This window comes from Scyliorhinus canicula, chromosome 4 (genome assembly GCF_902713615.1).
Source record: "Scyliorhinus canicula chromosome 4, sScyCan1.1, whole genome shotgun sequence".
Lineage (NCBI taxonomy): Eukaryota > Metazoa > Chordata > Chondrichthyes > Carcharhiniformes > Scyliorhinidae > Scyliorhinus > Scyliorhinus canicula.
This window is the reverse complement of record NC_052149.1, coordinates 133,149,415-133,173,373: the sequence shown is the minus strand read 5'-3', so window position 1 is coordinate 133,173,373 and position 23,959 is coordinate 133,149,415. Positions and strand designations below refer to the sequence as shown.

Sequence of the window (23,959 nt, the reverse complement as noted above, 5' to 3'; positions counted from 1 at the left end):
CAGGGTGCGACGTGCCGAGGGCAGAGGGCAGGGTGCGACATGCCGAGGGCAGGGTGCGACATGCCGAGGGCAGAGGGAAGGGTGCGACGTGCCGAGGGCAGAGTGCGACGTGCCGAGGGCAGGGTGCGACGTGCCGAGGGCAGAGGGCAGGGTGCGACGTGCCCAGTGCAGAGGGCAGAGGGAAGGGTGCGACGTGCCGAGGGCAGAGGGAAGGGTGCGACGTGCCGAGGGCAGAGGGCAGAGGGAAGGGTGCGACATGCCCAGTGCAGAGGGCAGAGGGAAGGGTGCGACGTGCCGAGGGCAGAGGGCAGGGTGCGACGTGCCCAGTGCAGAGGGCAGAGGGAAGGGTGCGACGTGCCGAGGGCAGAGGGCAGAGGGCAGGGTGCGACGTGCCGAGGGCAGAGGGCAGGGTGCGACGTGCCGAGGGCAGAGGGCAGGGTGCGACGTGCCGAGGGCAGAGGACAGGGTGCGACGTGCCGAGGGCAGAGGGCAGGGTGCGACATGCCGAGGGCAGAGTGTGACGTGCCGAGGGCAGGCTGCGACGTGGCCAGTGCAGAGGTCAGAGGGCAGGGTACGACGTGCCCAGTGCAGAGGGCAGAGGGAAGGGTGCGACATGCCGAGGGCAGAGGGCAGGGTGCGACGTGCCGAGGGCAGAGGGCAGGGTGCGACGTGCCGAGGGCAGAGGGCAGGGTGCGACGTGCCGAGGGCAGGCTGCGACGTGGCCAGTGCAGAGGTCAGAGGGCAGGGTGCGACGTGCCGATGGCAGAGGCAGGGTTCGACGTGCCCAGTGCAGAGGGCAGAGGGAAGGGTGCGACGTGCCGAGGGCAGAGGGCAGGGTGCGACGTGCCGATGGCAGAGGCAGGGTACGACGTGCATACTGCAGAGGGCAGAGGGAAGGGTGCGACGTGCCAAGGGCAGAGGGCAGGGTGCGACGTGCCAAGGGCAGAGGGCAGGGTGCGACGTGCCGAGGGCAGGCTGCGACATGGCCAGTGCAGAGGGCAGAGGGCGACATGCCGAGGGCAGAGGGCAGGGTGTGACGTGGCCAGTGCAGAGGGCAGGGTGCGACGTGGCCAGTGCAGAGAGCAGGGTGCGACGTGGCCAGTGCAGACGGCAGGGTGTGACGTGGCCAGTGCAGAGGGCAGAGTGCGACGTGCCGAGGGCAGGACGGCAGGGGGCAGGATGCGACGTGCCCAATGCAGAGGGCAGGGGGCAGGGTGCGACGTGGCCAGAGCAGAGAACAGGGTGCGACGTGCCGAGGGCAGAGGGAGACGTGCCCAGTGCAGAGGGCAGGATGCGACGTGCTCAGTGCAGAGGGCAGGGGGCAGGATGCGACTTGGCCAGTGCAGAGGGCAGGGGTCAGGATGCGACGTGGCCAGTGCAGAGGGCAGGGTGTGACGTGCTCAGTGCAGAGGGCAGGGGTCAGGATGCGACGTGGCCAGTGCAGAGGTCAGGGTGTGACGTGCTCAGTGCAGAGGGCAGGGGTCAGGATGCGACGTGGCCAGTGCAGAGGGCAGGGTGTGACGTGCTCAGTGCAGAGGGCAGAGGGCAGGGTGTGACGTGGCCAGTGCAGAGGGCAGGGGGCAGGATGCGACGTGCTCAGTGCAAAGGGCAGGATGCGGCGGGGCCAGTGCAGAGGGCTGGGTGTGACATGCCGAGGGCAGAGGGCAGGGTGCGACGTGCCCAATGCAGAGGGCAGGGTGCAACGTGGCCAGTGCAGAGGGCAGGGTGCGACGTGGCCAGTGCAGAGGGCAGGGTGTGACGTGCTCAGTGCAGAGGGCAGGGGTCAGGATGCGACGTGGCCAGTGCAGAGGTCAGGGTGTGACGTGCTCAGTGCAGAGGGCAGGGGTCAGGATGCGACGTGGCCAGTGCAGAGGGCAGGGTGTGACGTGCTCAGTGCAGAGGGCAGAGGGCAGGGTGTGACGTGGCCAGTGCAGAGGGCAGGGTGTGACGGGGCCAGTGCAGAGGGCAGGGTGTGACATGCCGAGGGCAGAGGGCAGGGTGCGACGTGCTCAGTGCAAAGGGCAGGATGCGACGGGGCCAGTGCAGAGGGCAGGGTGTGACATGCCGAGGGCAGAGGGCAGGGTGCGACGTGCCCAATGCAGAGGGCAGGGTGCAACGTGGCCAGTGCAGAGGGCAGGGTGCGACGTGGCCAGTGCAGAGGTCAGGGTGTGACGTGGCCAGTGCAGAGGGCAGGGTGTGACGTGCCCAATGCAGAGGGCAGGGTGAGATGTGCCCAATGCAGAGGGCAGGGGGCAGGGTGTGACGTGGCCAGTGCAGAGGGCAGGGGGCAGGGTGCGACGTGGCCAGTGCAGAGGGCAGGGTGTGACGTGGCCAGTGCAGAGGGCAGGGTGCAACATGCTCAGTGCAGAGGGCAGAGAGCGCGACGTGCCGAGAGCAGAGGGCAGGGTGCAACATGCTCAGTGCAGAGGGCAGAGAGCGCGACGCGCCGAGTGCAGGGTGCAGAGTGCAGGGTGCACAGTGTAGAGGGCAGAGAGTAATGTGCACAGTGTAGAGGGCAGTGTGTAACGTGCACAGTGTAGAGGGCAGTGTGTAACGTGCACAGTGTAGAGGGCAGTGTGTAACGTGCACAGTGTAGAGGGCAGTGTGTAACGTGCACAGTGTAGAGGGCAGTGTGTAACGTGCACAGTGTAGAGGGCAGTGTGTAACGTGCACAGTGTAGAGGGCAGAGAGTAACGTGCACAGTGTAGAGGGCAGTGTGTAACATGCACAGTGTAGAGGGCAGTGTGTAACGTGCACAGTGTGGAGGGCAGTGTGTAAAGTGCACAGTGTAGAGGGCAGTGTGTAATGTGCACAGTGTAGAGGGCAGTGTGTAATGTGCACAGTGTAGAGGGCAGAGAGTAATGTGCACAGTGTAGAGGGCAGTGTGTAACGTGCACAGTGTAGAGGGCAGAGAGTAATGTGCACAGTGTAGAGGGCAGTGTGTAACGTGCACAGTGTAGAGGGCAGAGAGTAACGTGCACAGTGTAGAGGGCAGTGTGTAACGTGCACAGTGTAGAGGGCAGAGAGTAATGTGCACAATGTAGTGGGCAGAGTGTAACGTGCACAGTGTAGAGGGCAGAGAGTAATGTGCACAGTGTAGAGGGCAGAGAGTAATGTGCACAGTGTAGAGGGCAGAGAGTAATGTGCACAGTGTAGAGGGCAGAGAGTAATGTGCACAGTGTAGAGGGCAGAGAGTAATGTGCACAGTGTAGAGGGCAGTGTGTAACGTGCACAGTGTAGAGGGCAGTGTGTAACGTGCACAGTGTAGAGGGCAGAGAGTAATGTGCACAGTGTAGAGGGCAGTGTGTAACGTGCACAGTGTAGAGGGCAGTGTGTAACGTGCACAGTGTAGAGGGCAGTGTGTAACGTGCACAATGTAGTGGGCAGAGAGTAATGTGCACAGTGTAGAGGGCAGAGAGTAATGTGCACAGTGTAGAGGGCAGTGTGTAACGTGCACAGTGTAGAGGGGGGTGTGTAACGTGCACAGTGTAGAGGGCAGAGAGTAATGTGCACAGTGTAGAGGGCAGTGTGTAACGTGCACAGTGTAGAGGGCATGGAGTAACTGTGCACAGTGTAGAGGGCAGGGGTAACGTGCACAGTGTAGAGGGCAGTGTGTAACGTGCACAGTGTAGAGGGCAGGTGTAACGTGACACAGTGTGAGGGGCAGTGTGTAACGTGCACAGTGTAGAGGGCAGTGTGTAACGTGCACAGTGTAGAGGGCAGTGTGTAAACGTGCACAGTGTAGAAGGGCAGTGAGTAATGTGCACAGGTAGAGGGCAGAGAGTAATGTGCACAGTGTAGAGGGCAGTGTGTAACTGTGCACAGTGTAGAGGGCAGAGAGTAATGTGCACAGTGTAGAGGGCAGTGTGGTAACGTGCACAGTGTAGAGGGCAGTGAGTTACGTGCACAGTGTAGAGGGCAGAGAGATAATGTGCACAAGTGTAGAGGGGCAGAGAGTAATGTGCACAGTGTAGAGGGCAGTGTGTAACGTGCACAGTGTATAGGGCAGTGTGTAACGTGCACAGTGTAGAGGGCAGTGTGTAACGTGCACAGTGTAGAGGGCAGAGAGTAATGTGCACAGTGTAGAGGGCAGAGAGTAATGTGCACAGTGTAGAGGGCAGTGTGTAACGTGCACAGTGTAGAGGGCAGTGTGTAACGTGCACAGTGTAGAGGGCAGTGTGTAACGTGCACAGTGTAGAGGGCAGTGTGTAACGTGCACAGTGTAGAGGGCAGTGTGTAACGTGCACAGTGTAGAGGGCAGTGTGTAACGTGCACAGTGTAGAGGGCAGAGAGTAACGTGCACAGTGTAGAGGGCAGTGTGTAACGTGCACAGTGTAGAGGGCAGTGTGTAACGTGCACAGTGTGGAGGGCAGTGTGTAAAGTGCACAGTGTAGAGGGCAGTGTGTAATGTGCACAGTGTAGAGGGCAGTGTGTAATGTGCACAGTGTAGAGGGCAGAGAGTAAAGTGCACAGTGTAGAGGGCAGTGTGTAACGTGCACAGTGTAGAGGGCAGAGAGTAATGTGCACAGTGTAGAGGGCAGTGTGTAACGTGCACAGTGTAGAGGGCAGAGAGTAACGTGCACAGTGTAGAGGGCAGTGTGTAACGTGCACAGTGTAGAGGGCAGAGAGTAATGTGCACAATGTAGTGGGCAGAGTGTAACGTGCACAGTGTAGAGGGCAGAGAGTAATGTGCACAGTGTAGAGGGCAGAGAGTAATGTGCACAGTGTAGAGGGCAGAGAGTAATGTGCACAGTGTAGAGGGCAGAGAGTAATGTGCACAGTGTAGAGGGCAGAGAGTAATGTGCACAGTGTAGAGGGCAGTGTGTAACGTGCACAGTGTAGAGGGCAGTGTGTAACGTGCACAGTGTAGAATGCAGAGAGTAATGTGCACAGTGTAGAGGGCAGTGTGTAACGTGCACAGTGTAGAGGGCAGTGTGTAACGTGCACAGTGTAGAGGGCAGTGTGTAACGTGCACAATGTAGTGGGCAGAGAGTAATGTGCACAGTGTAGAGGGCAGAGAGTAATGTGCACAGTGTAGAGGGCAGTGTGTAACGTGCACAGTGTATAGGGCAGTGTGTAACGTGCACAGTGTAGAGGGCAGAGAGTAATGTGCACAGTGTAGAGGGCAGAGAGTAATGTGCACAGTGTAGAGGGCAGAGAGTAATGTGCACAATGTAGTGGGCAGAGAGTAATGTGCACAGTGTAGAGGGCAGTGTGTAACGTGCACAGTGTAGAGGGCAGTGTGTAACGTGCACAGTGTAGAGGGCAGTGTGTAACGTGCACAGTGTAGAGGGCAGTGTGTAACGTGCACAGTGTAGAGGGCAGTGTGTAACGTGCACAATGTAGTGGGCAGAGAGTAATGTGCACAGTGTAGTGGGCAGAGAGTAATGTCCACAGTGAAGAGGGCAGAGAGTAACGTGCACAGTGTAGAGGGGGGTGTGTAACGTGCACAGTGTAGAGGGCAGTGTGTAACGTGCACAATGTAGTGGGCAGAGAGTAATGTGCACAGTGTAGAGGGCAGAGAGTAATGTGCACAGTGTAGAGGGCAGTGTGTAACGTGCACAGTGTATAGGGCAGTGTGTAACGTGCACAGTGTAGAGGGCAGTGTGTAACGTGCACAGTGTAGAGGGCAGAGAGTAATGTGCACAGTGTAGAGGGCAGAGAGTAATGTGCACAGTGTAGAGGGCAGAGAGTAATGTGCACAATGTAGTGGGCAGAGAGTAATGTGCACAGTGTAGAGGGCAGTGTGTAACGTGCACAGTGTAGAGGGCAGTGTGTAACGTGCACAGTGTAGAGGGCAGTGTGTAACGTGCACAGTGTAGAGGGCAGTGTGTAACGTGCACAGTGTAGAGGGCAGTGTGTAACGTGCACAGTGTAGAGGGCATTGTGTAACGTGCACAATGTAGTGGGCAGAGAGTAATGTGCACAGTGTAGTGGGCAGAGAGTAATGTGCACAGTGTAGAGGGCAGTGTGTAACGTGCACAGTGTAGAGGGCAGTGTGTAACGTGCACAGTGTAGAGGGCAGTGTGTAATGTGCACAGTGTAGAGGGCAGTGTGTAATGTGCACAGTGTAGAGGGCAGAGAGTAATGTGCACAGTGTAGAGGGCAGAGAGTAATGTGCACAGTGTAGAGGGCAGAGAGTAATGTGCACAGTGTAGAGGGCAGTGTGTAACGTGCACAGTGTAGAGGGCAGAGAGTAAAGTGCACAGTGTAGAGGGCAGTGTGTAACGTGCACAGTGTAGACGGCAGTGTGTAACGTGCACAGTGTAGAGGGCAGAGAGTAATGTGCACAGTGTAGAGGGCAGTGTGTAAAGTGCACAGTGTAGAGGGCAGTGTGTAACGTGCACAGTGCAGACGGCAGTGTGTAAAGTGCACAGTGCAGAGGGCAGGGGGCAGGGTGCGACGTGGCCAGTGCAGAAGGCAGGGTATGACGTGGCCAGTGCAGAGGGCAGAGGGCGCGACGTGCCGAGGGCAGAGGGCAGGGTGCGACGCGCCGAGTGCAGGGTGCAGAGTGCACAGTGTAGAGGGCAGAGAGTAACGTGCACAGTGTAGAGGGCAGTGTGTAACGTGCACAATGTAGAGGGCAGAGAGTAACGTGCACAGTGTAGAGGGCAGAGAGTAACGTGCACAGTGTAGAGGGCAGTGTGTAGAGAGCAGAGTGTAATAAGCACAATGTAGAGGACAGAGTGTAAAGTGCACAGTGTAAAGGGCAAAGTGTAACGTGAAGAGTGCATAGGGCAGACTGTAACGTGCAAGTGCAGTGTGTAACGGGCACAGTGTAGAGGGCAGAGAGTAATGTGCATGTGTGGAGAGCATGGTGTAATGTCACAGAGAAGAGGGCAGTGTATAACTTGCACAGTGCAGAGGGCAGACTGTAATGTGCACAGTGCTAGAAGGCACGGCGTAACATGCACAGTGTAGAGGGCACGGCGTAACGTGCACAGTGTAGAGGGCATGGCGTAACGTGCACAGTGTAGAGGGCACGGCGTAACGTGCACAGTGTAGAGGGCATGGCGTAACGTACACAGTGTAGAGGGCAGGTGTAACGTGCACAGTGTAGAGGGCAGTGTGTAACGTGCACAGTGTAGAGGGCAGTGTGTAACGTGCACAGTGTAGAGGGCAGTGTGTAACGTGCACAGTGTAGAGGGCAGAGAGTAACGTGCACAGTGTAGAGGGGGGTGTGTAACGTGCACAGTGTAGAGGGCAGAGAGTAACGTGCACAGTGTAGAGGGCAGAGTGTAACGTGCACAGTGTAGAGGGCAGAGAGTAATGTGCACAGTGTAGTGGGCAGTGTGTAACGTGCACAGTGTAGAGGGCAGTGTGTAACGTGCACAGTGTAGAGGGCAGAGTGTAACGTGCACAGTGTAGAGGGCAGAGAGTAACGTGCACAGTGTAGAGGGCAGTGTGTAATGTGCACAGTGTAGAGGGCAGTGTGTAACGTGCACAGTGTAGAGGGCAGTGTGTAACGTGCACAGTGTAGAGGGCAGAGAGTAATGTGCACAATGTAGTGGGCAGAGAGTAATGTGCACAGTGTAGAGGGCAGTGTGTAACGTGCACAGTGTAGAGGGCAGAGAGTAACGTGCACAGTGTAGAGGGCAGTGTGTAACGTGCACAGTGTAGAGGGCAGTGTGTAACGTGCACAGTGTAGAGGGCAGTGTGTAACGTGCACAGTGTAGAGGGCAGTGTGTAACGTGCACAGTGTAGAGGGCAGTGTGTAACGTGCACAGTGTAGAGGGCAGTGTGTAACGTGCACAGTGTAGAGGGCAGTGTGTAACGTGCACAGTGTAGAGGGGCAGTGTGTAACTGTGCACAGTGTAGAGGGCAGTGTGTAACGTGCACAGTGTAGAGGGCAGTGTGTAACGTGCACAGTGTAGAGGGCAGTGTGTAACGTGCACAGTGTAGAGGGCAGTGTGTAACGTGCACAGTGTAGAGGGCAGTGTGTAACGTGCACAGTGTAGAGGGCAGTGTGTAACGTGCACAGTGTAGAGGGCAGAGAGTAATGTGCACAGTGTAGAGGGCAGAGAGTAACGTGCACAGTGTAGAGGGCAGTGTGTAATGTGCACAATGTAGAGGGCAGTGTGTAATGTGCACAGTGTAGAGGGCAGAGGTAACGTGCACAGTGTAGAGGCAGTGTGTAAGTGCACAGTGTAGAGGGCAGTGTGTAACGTGCACAGTGTAGAGGCAGTGTGTAACGTGCACAGTGTAGTAGGGCAGTGTGTAACTGTGCACAGTGTAGAGGGCAGAGAGTAATGTGCACAGTGTAGAGGGCAGTGTGTAACGTGCACAGTGTAGAGGGCAGTGGTAACGTGCACAGTGTAGAGGGCAGTGTGTAACGTGCACAGTGTAGAGGGCATGGTGTAACGTGCACAGTGTAGAGGTCAGAGAGTAACGTGCACAGTGTAGAGGGCAGTGTGTAACGTGCACAGTGTAGAGGGCAGAGAGTAACGTGCACAGTGTAGAGGGCAGTGTGTAACGTGCACAGTGTAGAGGGCAGAGAGTAACGTGCACAGTGTAGAGGGCAGAGGGCGCGACGTGCCGAGGGCAGAGGGCAGGGTGCGACGCGCCGAGTGCAGGGTGCAGAGTGCACAGTGTAGAGGGCAGAGAGTAACGTGCACAGTGTAGAGGGCAGTGTGTAACGTGCACAGTGTAGAGGGCAGAGAGTAACGTGCACAGTGTAGAGGGCAGAGAGTAACGTGCACAGTGTAGAGGGCAGTGTGTAGAGAGCAGAGTGTAATAAGCACAATGTAGAGGACAGAGTGTAAAGTGCACAGCGTAAAGGGAAAAGTGTAACGTGAAGAGTGCATAGGGCAGACTGTAACGTGCAAGTGCAGTGTGTAACGGGCACAGTGTAGAGGGCAGAGAGTAATGTGCATGTGTGGAGAGTACGTTGTAATGTCACAGAGAAGAGGGCAGTGTATAACTTGCACAGTGCAGAGGGCAGACTGTAATGTGCACAGTGCTAGAAGGCACGGCGTAACATGCACAGTGTAGAGGGCACGGCGTAACGTGCACAGTGTAGAGGGCATGGCGTAACGTGCACAGTCTAGAGGGCACGGCGTAACGTGCACAGTGTAGAGGGCATGGCGTAAAGTACAAAGTGTAGAGGGCAGGGTGTAACGTGCACAGTGTAGAGGGCAGAGAGTAATGTGCAGTGGGAAGTGTGTAACGTGCACAGTGTAGAGGGCAGAGAGTAATGTGCACAGTGTAGAGGGCAGAGAGTAATGTGCACAGTGTAGAGGGCAGAGAGTAATGTGCACAGTGTAGAGGGCAGTGTGTAACGTGCACAGTGTAGAGGGCAGAGAGTAATGTGCACAGTGTAGAGGGCAGAGAGTAATGTGCACAGTGTAGAGGCAGTGTGTAACGTGCACAGTGTAGAGGGCAGAGTGTAACGTGCACAGTGTAGAGGGCAGTGTGTAACGTGCACAGTGTAGAGGGCAGAGAGTAATGTGCACAGTGTAGAGGGCAGAGAGTAATGTGCACAGTATAGAGGGCAGAGAGTAATGTGCACAGTATAGAGGGCAGAGAGTAACGTGCACAGTGTAGAGGGCAGTGTGTAACGTGCACAGTGTAGAGGGCAGTGTGTAACGTGCACAGTGTAGAGGGCAGTGTGTAATGTGCACAGTGTAGAGGGCAGAGAGTAACGTGCCAGTGTAGAGGGCAGTGGTGTAACTGGCACAATGTAGAGGGGGGTGTGTAACGTGCACAGTGTAGAGGGCAGAGAGTAACGTGCACAGTGTAGAGGGCAGTGTGTAACGTGCACAGTGTAGAGGGCATGGTGGTAACGTGCACAGCGTAGAGGGCGTGTGTAACGTGCACAGTGTAGAGGGCAGTGGTAACGTGCACCGTGAAAGGGCAGGTGTAACGTGCACAGCGTAGAGGGCATGTGTAACGTGCCAGTGTAGAGGGCAGTGTGTAATGTGCACAATGTAGAGGGGGTGTGTAACGTTGCACAGTGTAGAGGGCAGTGTGTAACGTGCACAGCGTAAGGGGGCATTGTGGAACGTGCACAGTGTAAGGGCAGTGTGTAACGTGCACAGTGTAGAGGGGCAGTGGTACGTGCACGTGTAGAGGTCAGTGTGTAACGTGCACAGTGTAGAGGGCAGTGTGTAACGTGCACAGTGTAGAGGGCAGTGTGTAACGTGCACAGTGTAGAGGGCAGTGTGTAACGTGCACAGTGTAGAGGGCAGAGAGTAATGTGCACAGTGTAGAGGGCAGAGAGTAACGTGCACAGTGTAGAGGGCAGAGAGTAATGTGCACAGTGTAGAGGGCAGAGAGTAACGTGCACAGTGTAGAGGGGGGTGTGTAACGTGCACAGTGTAGAGGGCAGAGAGTAACGTGCACAGTGTAGAGGGCAGTGTGTAACGTGCACAGTGTAGAGGGCAGAGAGCAACGTGCACAGTGTAGAGGGCAGTGTGTAACGTGCACAGTGTAGAGGGCAGTGTGTAACGTGCACAATGTAGTGGGCAGAGAGTAATGTGCACAGTGTAGAGGGTAGTGTGTAACGTGCACAGTGTAGAGGGCAGAGAGTAATGTGCACAGTGTAGAGGGCAGTGTGTAACGTGCACAGTGTAGAGGGCAGAGAGTAATGTGCACAGTGCAGAGGGGGGTGTGTAACGTGCACAGTGTAGAGGGCAGTGTGTAACGTGCACAGTGTAGAGGGCAGTGTGTAAGTGCACAGTGTAGAGGGCAGAGAGTAACGTGCACAGTGTAGAGGGCAGAGAGTAATGTGCACAGTGTGGAGGGCAGTGTGTAACGTGCACAGTGTAGAGGGCAGAGAGTAACGTGCACAGTGTAGAGGGCAGTGTGTAACGTGCACAGTGTAGAGGGCAGTGTGTAACGTGCACAGTGTAGAGGGCAGTGTGTAACGTGCACAGTGTAGAGGGCAGAGAGTAATGTGCACAATGTAGTGGGCAGAGAGTAATGTGCACAGTGTAGAGGGCAGTGTGTAACGTGCACAGTGTAGAGGGCAGAGAGTAATGTGCACAGTGTAGAGGGCAGAGAGTAATGTGCACAGTGTAGAGGGCAGTGTGTAACGTGCACAGTGGAGAGGGCAGAGAGTAATGTGCACAGTGTAGAGGGCAGTGTGTAACGTGCACAGTGTAGAGGGCAGAGAGTAATGTGCACAATGTAGTGGGCAGAGAGTAATGTGCACAGTGTAGAGGGCAGTGTGTAACGTGCACAGTGTAGAGGGCAGAGAGTAATGTGCACAGTGTAGAGGGCAGAGAGTAATGTGCACAGTGTAGAGGGCAGTGTGTAACGTGCACAGTGTAGAGGGCAGAGAGTAATGTGCACAGTGTAGAGGGCAGTGTGTAACGTGCACAGTGTAGAGGGCAGTGTGTAACGTGCACAGTGTAGAGGGCAGAGAGTAATGTGCACAGTGTAGAGGGCAGAGAGTAATGTGCACAGTGTAGAGGGCAGAGAGTAATGTGCACAGTGTAGAGGGCAGTGTGTAACGTGCACAGTGTAGAGGGCAGAGAGTAATGTGCACAATGTAGTGGGCAGAGAGTAATGTGCACAGTGTAGAGGGCAGTGTGTAACGTGCACAGTGTAGAGGGCAGAGAGTAATGTGCACAGTGTAGAGGGCAGTGTGTAACGTGCACAGTGTAGAGGGCAGTGTGTAACGTGCACAGTGTAGAGGGCAGAGAGTAATGTGCACAGTGTAGAGGGCAGAGAGTAATGTGCACAGTGTAGAGGGCAGAGAGTAATGTGCACAGTGTAGAGGGCAGTGTGTAACGTGCACAGTGTAGACGGCAGTGTGTAACGTGCACAGTGCAGACGGCAGTGTTTAAAGTGCACAGTGTAGAGGGCAGAGTGTAATGTGCGCAGTGTAGAGGGCAGAGAGTAATGTGCACAGTGTAGAGGGCAGAGTGTAACGTGCACGATGTAGAGTGCAGGGTGTAACATGCACTGTGCAGAGGACAGAGTGTAATATGCACGGTTCGGATGGAGTGCACAGTTTTAGACGACAGAGGGCACAGTGCAAGGGCAGAGTGCAAGCCAGGAAATTTAGGGGCCAGAGCGTTAGATGATCAAAATCACTGATGGTTTTGTTAGTATCTGCAGATTAGAAGATATGTGAGCCAGACCTGTACACCACCATCTCTCTCTGTAGGTGTTCCAGCCCGCAACAGATCTGTGCAGCATAGAACACAGCACGTTGCTCCTGGAAGCCAGCCTCTCCCATGTGATAGATGTGATACTTCAAATCTCCTCCATTCATTAGAGTTAAAACCAGACACAGTGCATCTTTGGTCTCGTAGGTGTAAGTCAGGCTCACCTGAAGGAAACAGACCAGGTCAGAACAGGCAAAAAGCCAAGTGCAGACACACACAGTCTCTCGCAGCCACCCCCCCACCCCGCACCACAACAACACACAGTCTCTCGCCGCCAACACCTCCCCCCCCACCCCCCCCGCCCCGTACTACAGGACACACACTGCCCCCCCCCCCCCCACCACAACAGGACACAGTGTCTCTCACTGTCACCCCCCCACACTACAGGACAGACACTGCCCCCCCCTCCCCCGCACACACAGCACAACAGGACACACACTGCCCCCCCCCCCCCCCCCACAACAGGATACACACTGTCTCTCACTGTCACCCCCCCACACTACAGGACAGACAACTGCCCCCCCCCCTCCCCTGCACACACAGCACAACAGGACACACACTGCCCCCCTCCCTCAAAATCTCCAAAGTGTCCGTTCTAATGGAGTGCAGGCAAACTGGAAAGAACTGAAGACAGCCATAATCTCAAGCTGTGAAGAAACCATCGGCTGCAAGACCAGGAAACACCAAGGCCGGTTCGACAAGAATGACCAAACCATCCAAGACCTCATCGACAAGAAGAGGAAAGCTCTCTGCGCCTGGCAAAGTGACATAACCAGCAAGGCAAAGAGGAGAGCTCATTAATTAGCCAAGTGGTGGTACAAAGAAGAACTAGAAAAATCAAGGACCAAAGGTGGACTGAGAAAGCCGAGGAGCTGCAACTCCTCGCTGACCAGCACCACACCCGGGTGCCACCAAGGCAATATATAGACCCAATACCCTCGGTCTCAAACCTGTGCAGAGCAAGGATAGAACACTCTTGAAAGACAGAAAACTTTGGCTTTTGAGGGAGAGAACACTTCAAAGAACTCCTGAACTGTGGGAAAATTATAGATAAGGACGTGTTTGAGGAAATTCCCCAAACTCCTCAATAAAGATGATCTCGGACTCCCACTAAGCGTGGACAAAGTCAAAGCCACCATTAAACACGTGAAGAATGGAAAAGCTACAGGAGTAGAGAAATCCCAGCAGTGTTTTTCAAACTTGGAGGAAAAGAGATCACCCGTCATCTCCTTTGTATTGGGGAAATTGATGGGATTAAAACCAGATAAGTCCTCAGGGCCTGATGCTCTGCACCCCAGAGAACTTTAGGATGTGGCCCTAGAAACAGTGGACGCATTGGTGATCATTTTCCAGCATTCTATAGACGCTGGGAGAGTTCCAATGGATTGGAGGGGAGCTAATGTAACCCCACTTTTTTAAAAAAGAGGGAGAGAGAAAGCAGGGAATTATAGACTGGTTAAACTGACATCAGTGGTGGGGAAAATGCTGCAGTCAATTATTAAGAATGAAATAACTGAGCATTTGGAAAGTGTGGACAGGATCGGTCCAAGTCAGCATGGATTCACGAAAGAGAAACCATGCTTGGCAAATCTTCTGGAATTTTTTGAGGATGTGCCCAGTAGAGTGGACCAGTAGATGTCGTCTTTCTGGACTTTCAAAAGATTTTTGACAAGGTCCCACATAAGAGATTATTGAGCAGAATTAAAGTTTATGGTATTGGGCGAATGTATTGATATGGATAGAGGACTGGTTGACAGACAGGGAGCAGAGGGTGAGAATAAACGGATCCTTTTCAGAGTGGCAGGCAGTGACGAGTGGGACGCCGTAGGATTCTGTGTTGGGATCCCAGCTGTTCACAATATACATTAATGATTTGGACGAAGGAATTGCGTGCAATATCTCCAAATTTGCAGACGGCACTAAGCTGGGTGGCAGTGTGCGCTTTGAGGAGGATGCAAAGAGGCTGCAGGGTGACTTGGACAGGCTGGCTGAGTGGGCAAATACAATATATTGTGGGTGAATGTGAGGTTATCCACTTTGGTGTCAAAAACAGGAAGGCAGATTATTGGATTGGATTCTTTTCTTGTCACGTGCATCAAGGTACAGTGAAAAGTATTGTTCTGCGAACAGTCCAGACAGATCATTCCACATATGGAAAAAAATAGAACATACATAAATAGATAGATACATAGATACAGGCATCAGGTGAAACATACAGAAATGTAGACCACTCAGTAGAGAAGATGTGTGAAGAGATCAGATCAGTCCATAAGAGAGTTCTTTAGGAGTCTGGTAATACTGGGGAAGAAGCTGTTTTTGAATCTGTTAGTGCGTATTCTCAGACTTCTGTATCTCCTGCCCATTGGAAGAAGTTGGAAGAGTGAGTAAGCCGGGTGGGAGGGATCTTTGATTATGCTGCCCGCTTTCCCCAGGCAGCGGGAGGTGTAGATGGAGCCAGTGGATGGGAGGCAGGTTTGTGTGATGGACTGGGCTGTGTTCATGACTCTGAAGTTTCTTAGTCTTGGGCTGAGCAGTTGCCATACCAGGCTGTGATGCAACCAGATAGGATGCTTTCTATAGTGCATCTGAAAAAGTTGGTAAGAGTCAATGTGGACATGCCGAATTTGCTCAGTTTCCTGAGGAAGTATAGGCGCTGTTGTGCTTTCTTGGTCATAGACTCGACGTGGGTGGACCAGGACAGATTTTTGGTGATGCGCACACCGAGGAATCTGAAGCGGTCAACGATCTCCACCTCGGCCCCATTGATACAGACAGGGGTGTGTACAATACTTTGCTTCCTGAAGTCTTTAGTTTTGCTGACATTGAGAGAGAGATTGTTGTCATTACACCACTCCACTAGGTTCTCGATCTCCCTCCTGTATTCTGGCTTATCGTTGTCCGACATCCGACCGACCACGGTCGTGTCATCAGCAAATGTGCAGGTGGAGTTGGAGCCAAATTTTGCCACACAGTCGTGTGTGTGTATAGGGAGTATAGTAGGGGGATAAGTACGCAGCCTTGCGGAGCTCTCATGGAGGAGGTGCTATTGTTTAACCTTACTGATCGTGGTCTGTGGGTCAGAAAGTCAAGGATCCAGTTGCAGAGGGTGGAGCCAAATACTAGGTTTTGGAGCTTTGATATGAGCTTGGCTGGAATTATGGTGTTTAAGGCGGAGCTGCAGTCAATAAATAGGAGTCTGATGTAGGAGTCCTTGTTACTCAGGGAATAGATAGGATAGATGCGGGCAGGTTGTTTCCACTGGCGGGTGACAGCAGAACTAGGGGGCATAGCCTCAAAATAAGGGGAAGTAGATTTAGGACTGAGTTTAGGAGGAACTTCTTCACCCAAAGGGTTGTGAATCTATGGAATTCCTTGCCCAGTGAAGCAGTTGAGGCTCCTTCATTACATGTTTTTAAGGTAAAGATAGATAGTTTTTTGAAGAATAAAGGGATTAAGGGTTATGGTGTTCGGGCCGGAAAGTGGAGCTGAGTCCACAAAAGATCAGCCATGATCTAATTGAATGGCGGAGCAGGCTCGAGGGGCCAGATGGCCTACTCCTGCTCCTAGTTCTTATGTTCTTACCGAGATGCTCTAGGAATGGGTGCAGGGCCAGAGAGATAGCGTCTGCTGTGGACCGGTTGCGGCGGTATGCAAATTGCAGAGGATCTGGGCATTCTGGGAGTATGCAGTTGATGTGTCTCATAACCAACCTCTTGAAGCACTTCATAATGATTGATGTCAAGGCCACCGGACATTAGTTGTTGAGGCACATTGCCTGGTGGTCCTCTTGAAGCAGGTGGGGACCTCAAAACGGATTAGGGAGAGGTTGAAGCTGGTCTGCGCAGGGTCGGAGTGCACGACCAGGGACCCTGTCAGGACCCACCACTTTGGGGGCTCACTTTCAAGGAGGCCGATCTGATTTCGGAAGCTGTGATGGTGGGTATGGGTGTGTCCGAGGTTGCTGGGACAGTTGACAGCAGTTTGATGATTTCTTGCTCGAACCAAGCACAGAATGCATTGCGTTCATCTGGGAGGGGTGCACTGTTGTTGGAGATTCTACTCGGCTTTGCTTTGTAGCCGGTTATGTTGTTTACGTCTTGTCACAACCGATGAGAGTCCGTGACGTTAGTCTGTGACTCTTGGCATCCCTGATGATTTTGCAGAGGTCGCACCTGGATTTCTTGGACAGATCAGGGTAACTTGTCTTGAATGCCTCAGACCTGGCCTTCTGTAGGGAGTCAATCGCCCGATTAAGCCATGGTTTCCGGTCAGGGATCGTATGTACTACCTTCTTTGGCATGCTGATAAAGTCTGTGACGGTGGTGGCTTACTCATTTTGGTTGGTTTCTGAGTTCTCAAATATGGACCAGTCCACTGACTCCAGAAAGTCACATAGGAGCTCTTCTGTTGCCTCAGACCAGCACTGCATGACCTTCCTAACCGGTCGTGCAGTGATGGTCCGTTATTATCTGAATGGTGGCATTTTAAGAAAAGGAGAAGTGCAACGAGACCTGGGTGTCATGGTGGAACAGTCGCTGAAGGTTGGCATGCAGGTACAGCAGGTGGTGAGTAAAGCTAATAAAATGCTGGCCTTCATAGCAACAGTATGGGAGCAGGGATGACTTGCTGCAGTTCTACAGGGTTTTGGTGAGGCCATACATTGAGTATTGTCTGCAGTTTTGGTTTCCTAGTTTGAGGAAGGACATACTTGTTATTGAGGGTGTCCAGCGAAGGTTCACCAGACTAATTCCCGGGATGGCAGGACTGACATATGAAGAAAGACTGGATCGACTGGGCTTGAACTCACTGGAGTTTTGAAGAATGAGAGGGGATCTCATTGAAACATTTGAAATCCTGATGGGACTGAGCAGGCTAGATGCAGGAAGAATGTTCCCGATGTTGGAGACGTCCAGAACTAAGGGTCACAGCCTAAGAATAAGGGGTAAATCATTCAGGACTGAGATGAGGAAGAACTTCTTCTCTCAGAGTTGTGAAATTGTGGAATTCTCTACCCCAGAAAGCTGTTGGGGCCAGTTTGTTGGATATATTCAAGAGGGAGCAGGATGTGGCCCTTGCGGCTAAAGGGATCAAGCGGTATGGAGAGAAAGCAAGAGTGGGATACTGAATTTGCATGATCATAATGAATGGTGGTGCATGCTTGAATGGCAACGCCTGTACCTATTTTCTATGTATCTCCATCAGCTGATCCTGAAAATCTGAGGCAGCTTCAACCTCAGAAAGATTCAAGTCCTTTACCAGCACGCCCAGGACAAGATCCGTTGGTGGGGGTTATGGAGGGTTGGTGGTGGGGGTTATGGAGGGTTGATGGTGGGGTTATGGAGGGTTGATGGCGGGGTTATGGAGGGTTGGTGGTGGGGTTATAGAGGGTTGGTGTTGGGGGTTATGGAGGGTTGGTAGCGGGGTTATGGAGGGTTGGTGGCGGGGGTTATGGAGGGTTGGTGGTGGGGGTTATGGAGGGTTGATGGCGGGGTTATGGAGGGTTGATGGCGGGGTTATGGAGGGTTGGTGGTGGGGTTATAGAGGGTTGATGCTGGGGGTTATAGAGTGGAGATGCCGGCGTTGGACTGGGGTGAGCACAGTAAGAAGTCTTACAACACCAGGTTAAAGTCCAACAGGTTTGTTTCAAACACGAGCTTTCGGAGCACGGCTCCTTCTTCAGGCTCCTTTCCATTCACCTGAAGAAGGAGCCGTGCTCCGAAAGCTCGTGTTTGAAACAAACCTGTTGGACTTTAACCTGGTGTTGTAAGACTTCTTACGGGGGTTATGGAGTGTTGGTAGCAGAGGATATGGAGGGTTGGTGGTGGGGGTTATGGAGGGTTGGTGGCGGGGGTTATGGAGGGATGGTGGCAGGGGTTACGGAGGGTTGGTAGCGGAGGATATGGAGGGTTGGTGGTGGGGGTTATGGAGGGTTGGTGGCGGGGGTTATGGAGGGTTGATGGCGGGGTTATGGAGGGTTGGTAGCGGGGGTTATGGAGGGATGGTAGCGGGGGTTATGGAGGGTTGATGGCGGGGTTAATGGGGGTTGGTGGTGGGGTTATAGAGGGTTGGTGCTGGGGGTTATGGAGGGTTGGTGGCGGGGGTTATGGAGGGTTGGTGGCGGGGGTTATGGAGTGTTGGTGGCGGGGGTTATGGAGGGATGGTGGCGGGGGTTATGGAGGGATGGTAGCGGGGGTTATGGAGGGTTGGTAGCGGGGGTTATGGAGGGTTGGTGGCGGGGGTTATGGAGGGATGGTGGCGGGGGTTACGGAGGGTTGGTAGCGGAGGATATGGAGGGTTGGTGGTGGGGGTTATGGAGGGTTGGTGGTGGGGGTTATGGAGGGTTGGTGGTGGGGGTTATGGAGGGTTGGTAGCAGGGGTTATGGAGGGTTGGTGGTGGGGTTATAGAGGGTTGGTGTTGGGGGTTATGGAGGGTTGGTAGCGGGGTTATGGAGGGTTGGTGGCGGGGGTTATGGAGGGTTGGTGGCGGGGGTTATGGAGTGTTGGTGGCGGGGGTTATGGAGGGATGGTGGCGGGGGTTATGGAGGGATGGTGGCGGGGGTTATGGAGGGTTGGTAGCGGGGGTTATGGAGGGTTGGTGGCGGGGGTTATGGAGGGATGGTGGCGGGGGTTACGGAGGGTTGGTAGCGGAGGATATGGAGGGTTGGTGGTGGGGGTTATGGAGGGTTGGTGGTGGGGGTTATGGAGGGTTGGTGGTGGGGGTTATGGAGGGTTGGTGGTGGGGGTTATGGAGGGTTGGTAGCAGGGGTTATGGAGGGTTTGGTGGTGGGGGTTATGGAGGGTTGGTGGTGGGGTTATGGAGGGTTGGTAGCGGGGGTTATGGAGGGTTGGTGGCGGGGTTATGGAGGGTTGGTAGCGGGGGTTATGGAGGGTTGGTGGTGGGGGTTATGGAGGGTTGGTGGTGGGGGTTATGGAGGGTTGGTGGTGGGGGTTATGGAGGGTTGGTGGCGGGGGTTATGGAGGGATGGTGGCGGGGGTTATGGAGGGTTGGTTGCGGGGGTTATGGAGGGTTGGTTGCGGGGGTTATGGAGGGTTGGTAGCGGGGGTTATGGAGGGTTGGTTGCGGGGGTAATGGAGGGCTGGTAGCGGGGGTTATGGAGGGTTGGTTGCGGGGGTAATGGAGGGCTGGTAGCGGGGGTTATGGAGGGTTGGTTGCGGGGGTTTTGGCCGGAGGGTGAGCAGTGCTGATGTTGTTAGATTGTACCACAATCTGATGTTGCTGAGCTCCAGTTTTAGACACTGAAAAACCCATCAATCCAATACTTACTACAAACCTACTGTTCACTTTCTCTAAAATCTGTTTCTCATTCAATGTCATGACCTCTCCTTTCCGCTTCTTGATCCGTTTCTTTTCCAGTTTCTTACAGGCGTACATCTTCCCAGTGGCACGAACCTGGCAAGCACAGACCTGAGAGAGAGAGAGATCAGAGAGCAGGGCAGTGGGAGCTGAGAGGGGGGCGGGGGGAGCTGAGAGAGGGGCAGGGGGAACAGAGAGCCAGGCAGGGGGAGCTGAGTGAGGGGCAGTGGGAGCTCAGAGAGAGGGGCAGGGAGAACAGAGGGAGGGACAGGGGGAACAGAGGAAGGGACAGGGGAAGGGACAGGGGGAACAGAGAGAGGGGCGGGGGGAACAGAGAGGGGGGCGGGGGGAACAGAGAGAGGGGCGGGGGGAACAGAAAGAGGGGCGGGGGGAACAGAGAGAGGGGCGGGGGGAACAGAGAGAGGGGCGGGGGGGAACAGAGAGAGGGGCGGGGGGAACAGAGAGAGGGGCGGGGGGAACAGAGAGAGGGGCGGGGGGAACAGAGAGGGGGCAGGGGGAACAGAGAGAGGGGCGGGGGGAACAGAGAGAGGGGCGGGGGGAACAGAGAGAGGGGCGGGGGGAACAGAGAGGGGGCAGGGGGAACAGAGAGGGGGCAGGGGGAACAGAGAGGGGGCAGGGGGAACAGAGGGAGGGGCATGGGGAACAGAGGGAGGGGCAGGGGGATCAGATGGAGGGGCAGGGGGAACAGAGGGAGGGGCAGGGGGAACAGAGGGAGGGGCAGGGGAACAGAGGGAGGGACAGGGGGAACAGAGGCAGGGACCGGGGAACAGAGAGGGGGCAGGGGGAACAGAGAGGGGGACAGGGGAACAGAGAGGGGGACAGGGGGAACAGAGGGGGGGACAGGGGGAACAGAGAGGGGGACAGGGGGAACAGAGGGGGGGACAGGGGGAACAGAGGGGGGGGGCAGGGGGAACAGAGGGGGGGGCAGGGGGAACAGAGGGGGGGGCAGGGGGAACAGACAGAGGGGCAGGGGAACAGACAGAGGGGCAGGGGGGAACAGACAGAGGGGCAGGGGGAACAGAGAGGGGGGCAGGGGGAACAGACAGAGGGGCAGGGGAACAGACAGAGGGGCAGGGAACAGAGGGAGGGAACAGACAGAGGGGCAGGGGAACAGACAGAGGGGCAGGGGGAACAGACAGAGGGGCAGGGGGAACAGACAGAGGGGCAGGGGAACAGACAGAGGGGCAGGGGAACAGACAGAGGGGCAGGGGGAACAGACAGAGGGGCAGGGGAACAGACAGAGGGGCAGGGGGAACAGACAGAGGGGCAGGGGGAACAGACAGAGGGGCAGGGGGAACAGACAGAGGGGCAGGGGGAACAGACAGAGGGGCAGGGGGAACAGACAGAGGGGCAGGGGGAACAGACAGAGGGGCAGGGGGAACAGACAGAGGGGCAGGGGGAACAGACAGAGGGGCAGGGGAACAGACAGAGGGCAGGGGGAACAGACAGAGGGGCAGGGGGAACAGACAGAGGGGCAGGGGAACAGACAGAGGGGCAGGGGAACAGACAGAGGGGCAGGGGAACAGACAGAGGGGCAGGGGAACAGACAGAGGGGCAGGGGAACAGACAGAGGGGCAGGGGGAACAGACAGAGGGGCAGGGGGAACAGACAGCGGGGCAGGGGGAACAGACAGAGGGGCAGGGGGAACAGACAGAGGGGCAGGGGGAACAGACAGAGGGGCAGGGGGAACAGACAGAGGGGCAGGGGGAACAGACAGAGGGGCAGGGGGAACAGACAGAGGGGCAGGGGGAACAAACAGAGGGGCAGGGGGAACAGACAGAGGGGCAGGGGGAACAGACAGAGGGGCAGGGGGAACAGAGAGGGGGCAGGGGAACAGAGAAGGGGCAGGGGAACAGAGAAGGGGCAGGGGAACAGTGAAGGGGCAGGGGAACAGAGAGGGGGCAGGGGAACAGAGAGGGGCAGGGGAACAGAGAGGGGGCAGGGGAACAGAGAGGGGCAGGGGAACAGAGAGGGGGCAGGGGAACAGAGAGGGGGCAGGGGAACAGAGGGAGGGGGCAGGGGAACAGAGGGAGGGGCAGGGGAACAGAGGGAGGGGCAGGGGAACAGAGGGAGGGGCAGGGGAACAGAGGGAGGGGCAGGGGAACAGAGGGAGGGGCAGGGGAAAAGAGGGAGGGGCAGGGGAACAGAGGGAGGGGCAGGGGAACAGAGGGAGGGGCAGGGGAACAGAGGGAGGGGCAGGGGAACAGAGGGAGGGGCAGGGGAACAGAGGGAGGGGCAGGGGAACAGAGGGAGGGGCAGGGGAACAGAGGGAGGGGCAGGGAACAGAGGGAGGGGCAGGGGAACAGAGGGAGGGGCAGGGGAACAGAGGGAGGGGCAGGGGAACAGAGGGAGGGGCAGGGGAACAGAGGGAGGGGCAGGGGAACAGAGGGAGGGGCAGGGGAACAGAGGGAGGGGCAGGGGAACAGAGGGAGGGGCAGGGGAACAGAGGGAGGGGCAGGGGAACAGAGGGAGGGGCAGGGGAACAGAGGGAGGGGCAGGGGAACAGAGGGAGGGGCAGGGGAACAGAGGGAGGGGCAGGGGAACAGAGGGAGGGGCAGGGGAACAGAGGGAGGGGCAGGGGAACAGAGGGAGGGGCAGGGGAACAGAGGGAGGGGCAGGGGAACAGAGGGAGGGGCAGGGGAACAGAGGGAGGGGCAGGGGAACAGAGGGAGGGGCAGGGGAACAGAGGGAGGGGCAGGGGAACAGAGGGAGGGGAAGGGCGGTCAAAAAGAAGGAACAAGCATGAGAAGAATATGCAGAGCTCAGTGTCAGACAAGATACGCACCTCACCAAAACCTCCCTTTCCTAACACACGATACTGACGGAAGTTGTCCTTTGTCACAGGCACCCTGTCAAACAGCATTACCACATTATTCATCACAATAACACATCAAAACTTGCAAAGAGTTCAAATGCGGAGAGAGAAATTGAGTAATATTCATGGAGAGATAAGTGCTGAAAAATCTTCAGAGAGAGAGGAAACTAACGACAGATATAGTAACCGTCAGAGAGGAAACTACTAATAGATACAGTAATATTCTGAGTGACAGGAAACTGCTGATACAGTAATATTCTGAGTGACAGGAAACTGCTGATACAGTAATATTCTGAGTGACAGGAAACTGCTGATACAGTAATATTCTGAGTGACAGGAAACTGCTGACAGATACAGTAATATTCTGAGTGACAGGAAACTGCTGATACAGTAATATTCTGAGTGACAGGAAACTGCTGACAGATACAGTAATATTCTGAGTGACAGGAAACTGCTGATACAGTAATATTCTGAGTGACAGGAAACTGCTGACAGATACAGTAATATTCAGAGAGAGGAAACTGCTGACACAGTGATATTCAGAGAAAGGGAACTGCTGACAGATACAGTAATATTCAGGGAGGACACTGCTGACAGATACAGTAATATTCAGAGAGAGGGAACTGCTGACAGATACAGTAATATTCAGGGGGAGGGAACTGCTGACAGATACAGTAATAGTCAGAGAGAGGGAAATGCTAACAGATACAGTAATATTCAGAGAGAGGGAAATGCTGACAGATACAGTAATATTCAGAGAGAGGGAACTGCTGACAGGTACAGTAATATTCAGAGATAGGAAACTGCTGACAGGTACAGTAATATTCAGGGGGAGGGAACTGCTGACAGATACAGTAATATTCAGAGAGAGGGAACTGCTGACAGATACAGTAATATTCAGAGATAGGACACTGCTGACAGGTACAGTAATATTCAGAGAGAGGGAAATGCTGACAGATACAGTAATATTCAGAGATAGGAAACTGCTGACAGGTACAGTAATATTCAGGGGGAGGGAACTGCTGACAGATACAGTAATATTCAGAGAGAGGGAACTGCTGACAGGTACAGTAATATTCAGAGAGAGGGAACTGCTGACAGATACAGTAATATTCAGAGGAAGGAAACTGCTGACAGATACAGTAATATTCAGAGAGAGGACACTGCTGACAGATACAGTAATATTCAGAGAGAGGGAACTGCTGACAGGTACAGTAATATTCAGAGAGAGGGAACTGCTGACAGATACAGTAATAGTCAGAGAGAGGAAACTGCTGACAGATACAGTAATATTCAGAGAGAGGGAACTGCTGACAGATACAGTAACATTCAGAGAGAGGGAACTGCTGACAGGTACAGTAATATTCAGAGAGAGGGAACTGCTGACAGATACAGTAATATTCAGGGGGAGGGAACTGCTGACAGATACAGTAATATTCAGGGGGAGGGAACTGCTGACAGATACAGTAATATTCAGAGAGAGGGAACTGCTGACAGATACAGTAATATTCAGGGGGAGGGAACTGCTGACAGATACAGTAATATTCAGAGAGAGGAAACTGCTGACAGGTACAGTAATATTCAGAGAGAGGGAACTGCTGACAGATACAGTAATATTCAGAGAGAGGGAACTGCTGACAGATACAGTAATATTCAGAGAGAGGGAACTGCTGACAGATACAGTAACATTCAGAG

The 23,959-nt window shown here is 54.7% G+C and overlaps 1 protein-coding gene across 5 annotated transcripts in view; it reads right to left on the bottom strand.

Moving 5' to 3' along the window:
* grk6 (G protein-coupled receptor kinase 6) overlaps window positions 1–23,959 on the bottom strand; it is a 159,450-nt gene that overhangs the window by 85,471 nt on the left and 50,020 nt on the right. For all 5 annotated transcript variants that reach the window (XM_038795214.1, XM_038795216.1, XM_038795213.1 and 2 more), the window contains exons 6-8: window positions 22,235–22,298; window positions 19,399–19,539; window positions 12,087–12,277 (exon numbers count right to left, since the gene is read on the bottom strand). In XM_038795214.1, coding sequence (XP_038651142.1) covers window positions 12,087–12,277; window positions 19,399–19,539; window positions 22,235–22,298 — 396 coding nt within the window. The remainder of the gene's footprint in view (window positions 1–12,086; window positions 12,278–19,398; window positions 19,540–22,234; window positions 22,299–23,959) is intronic.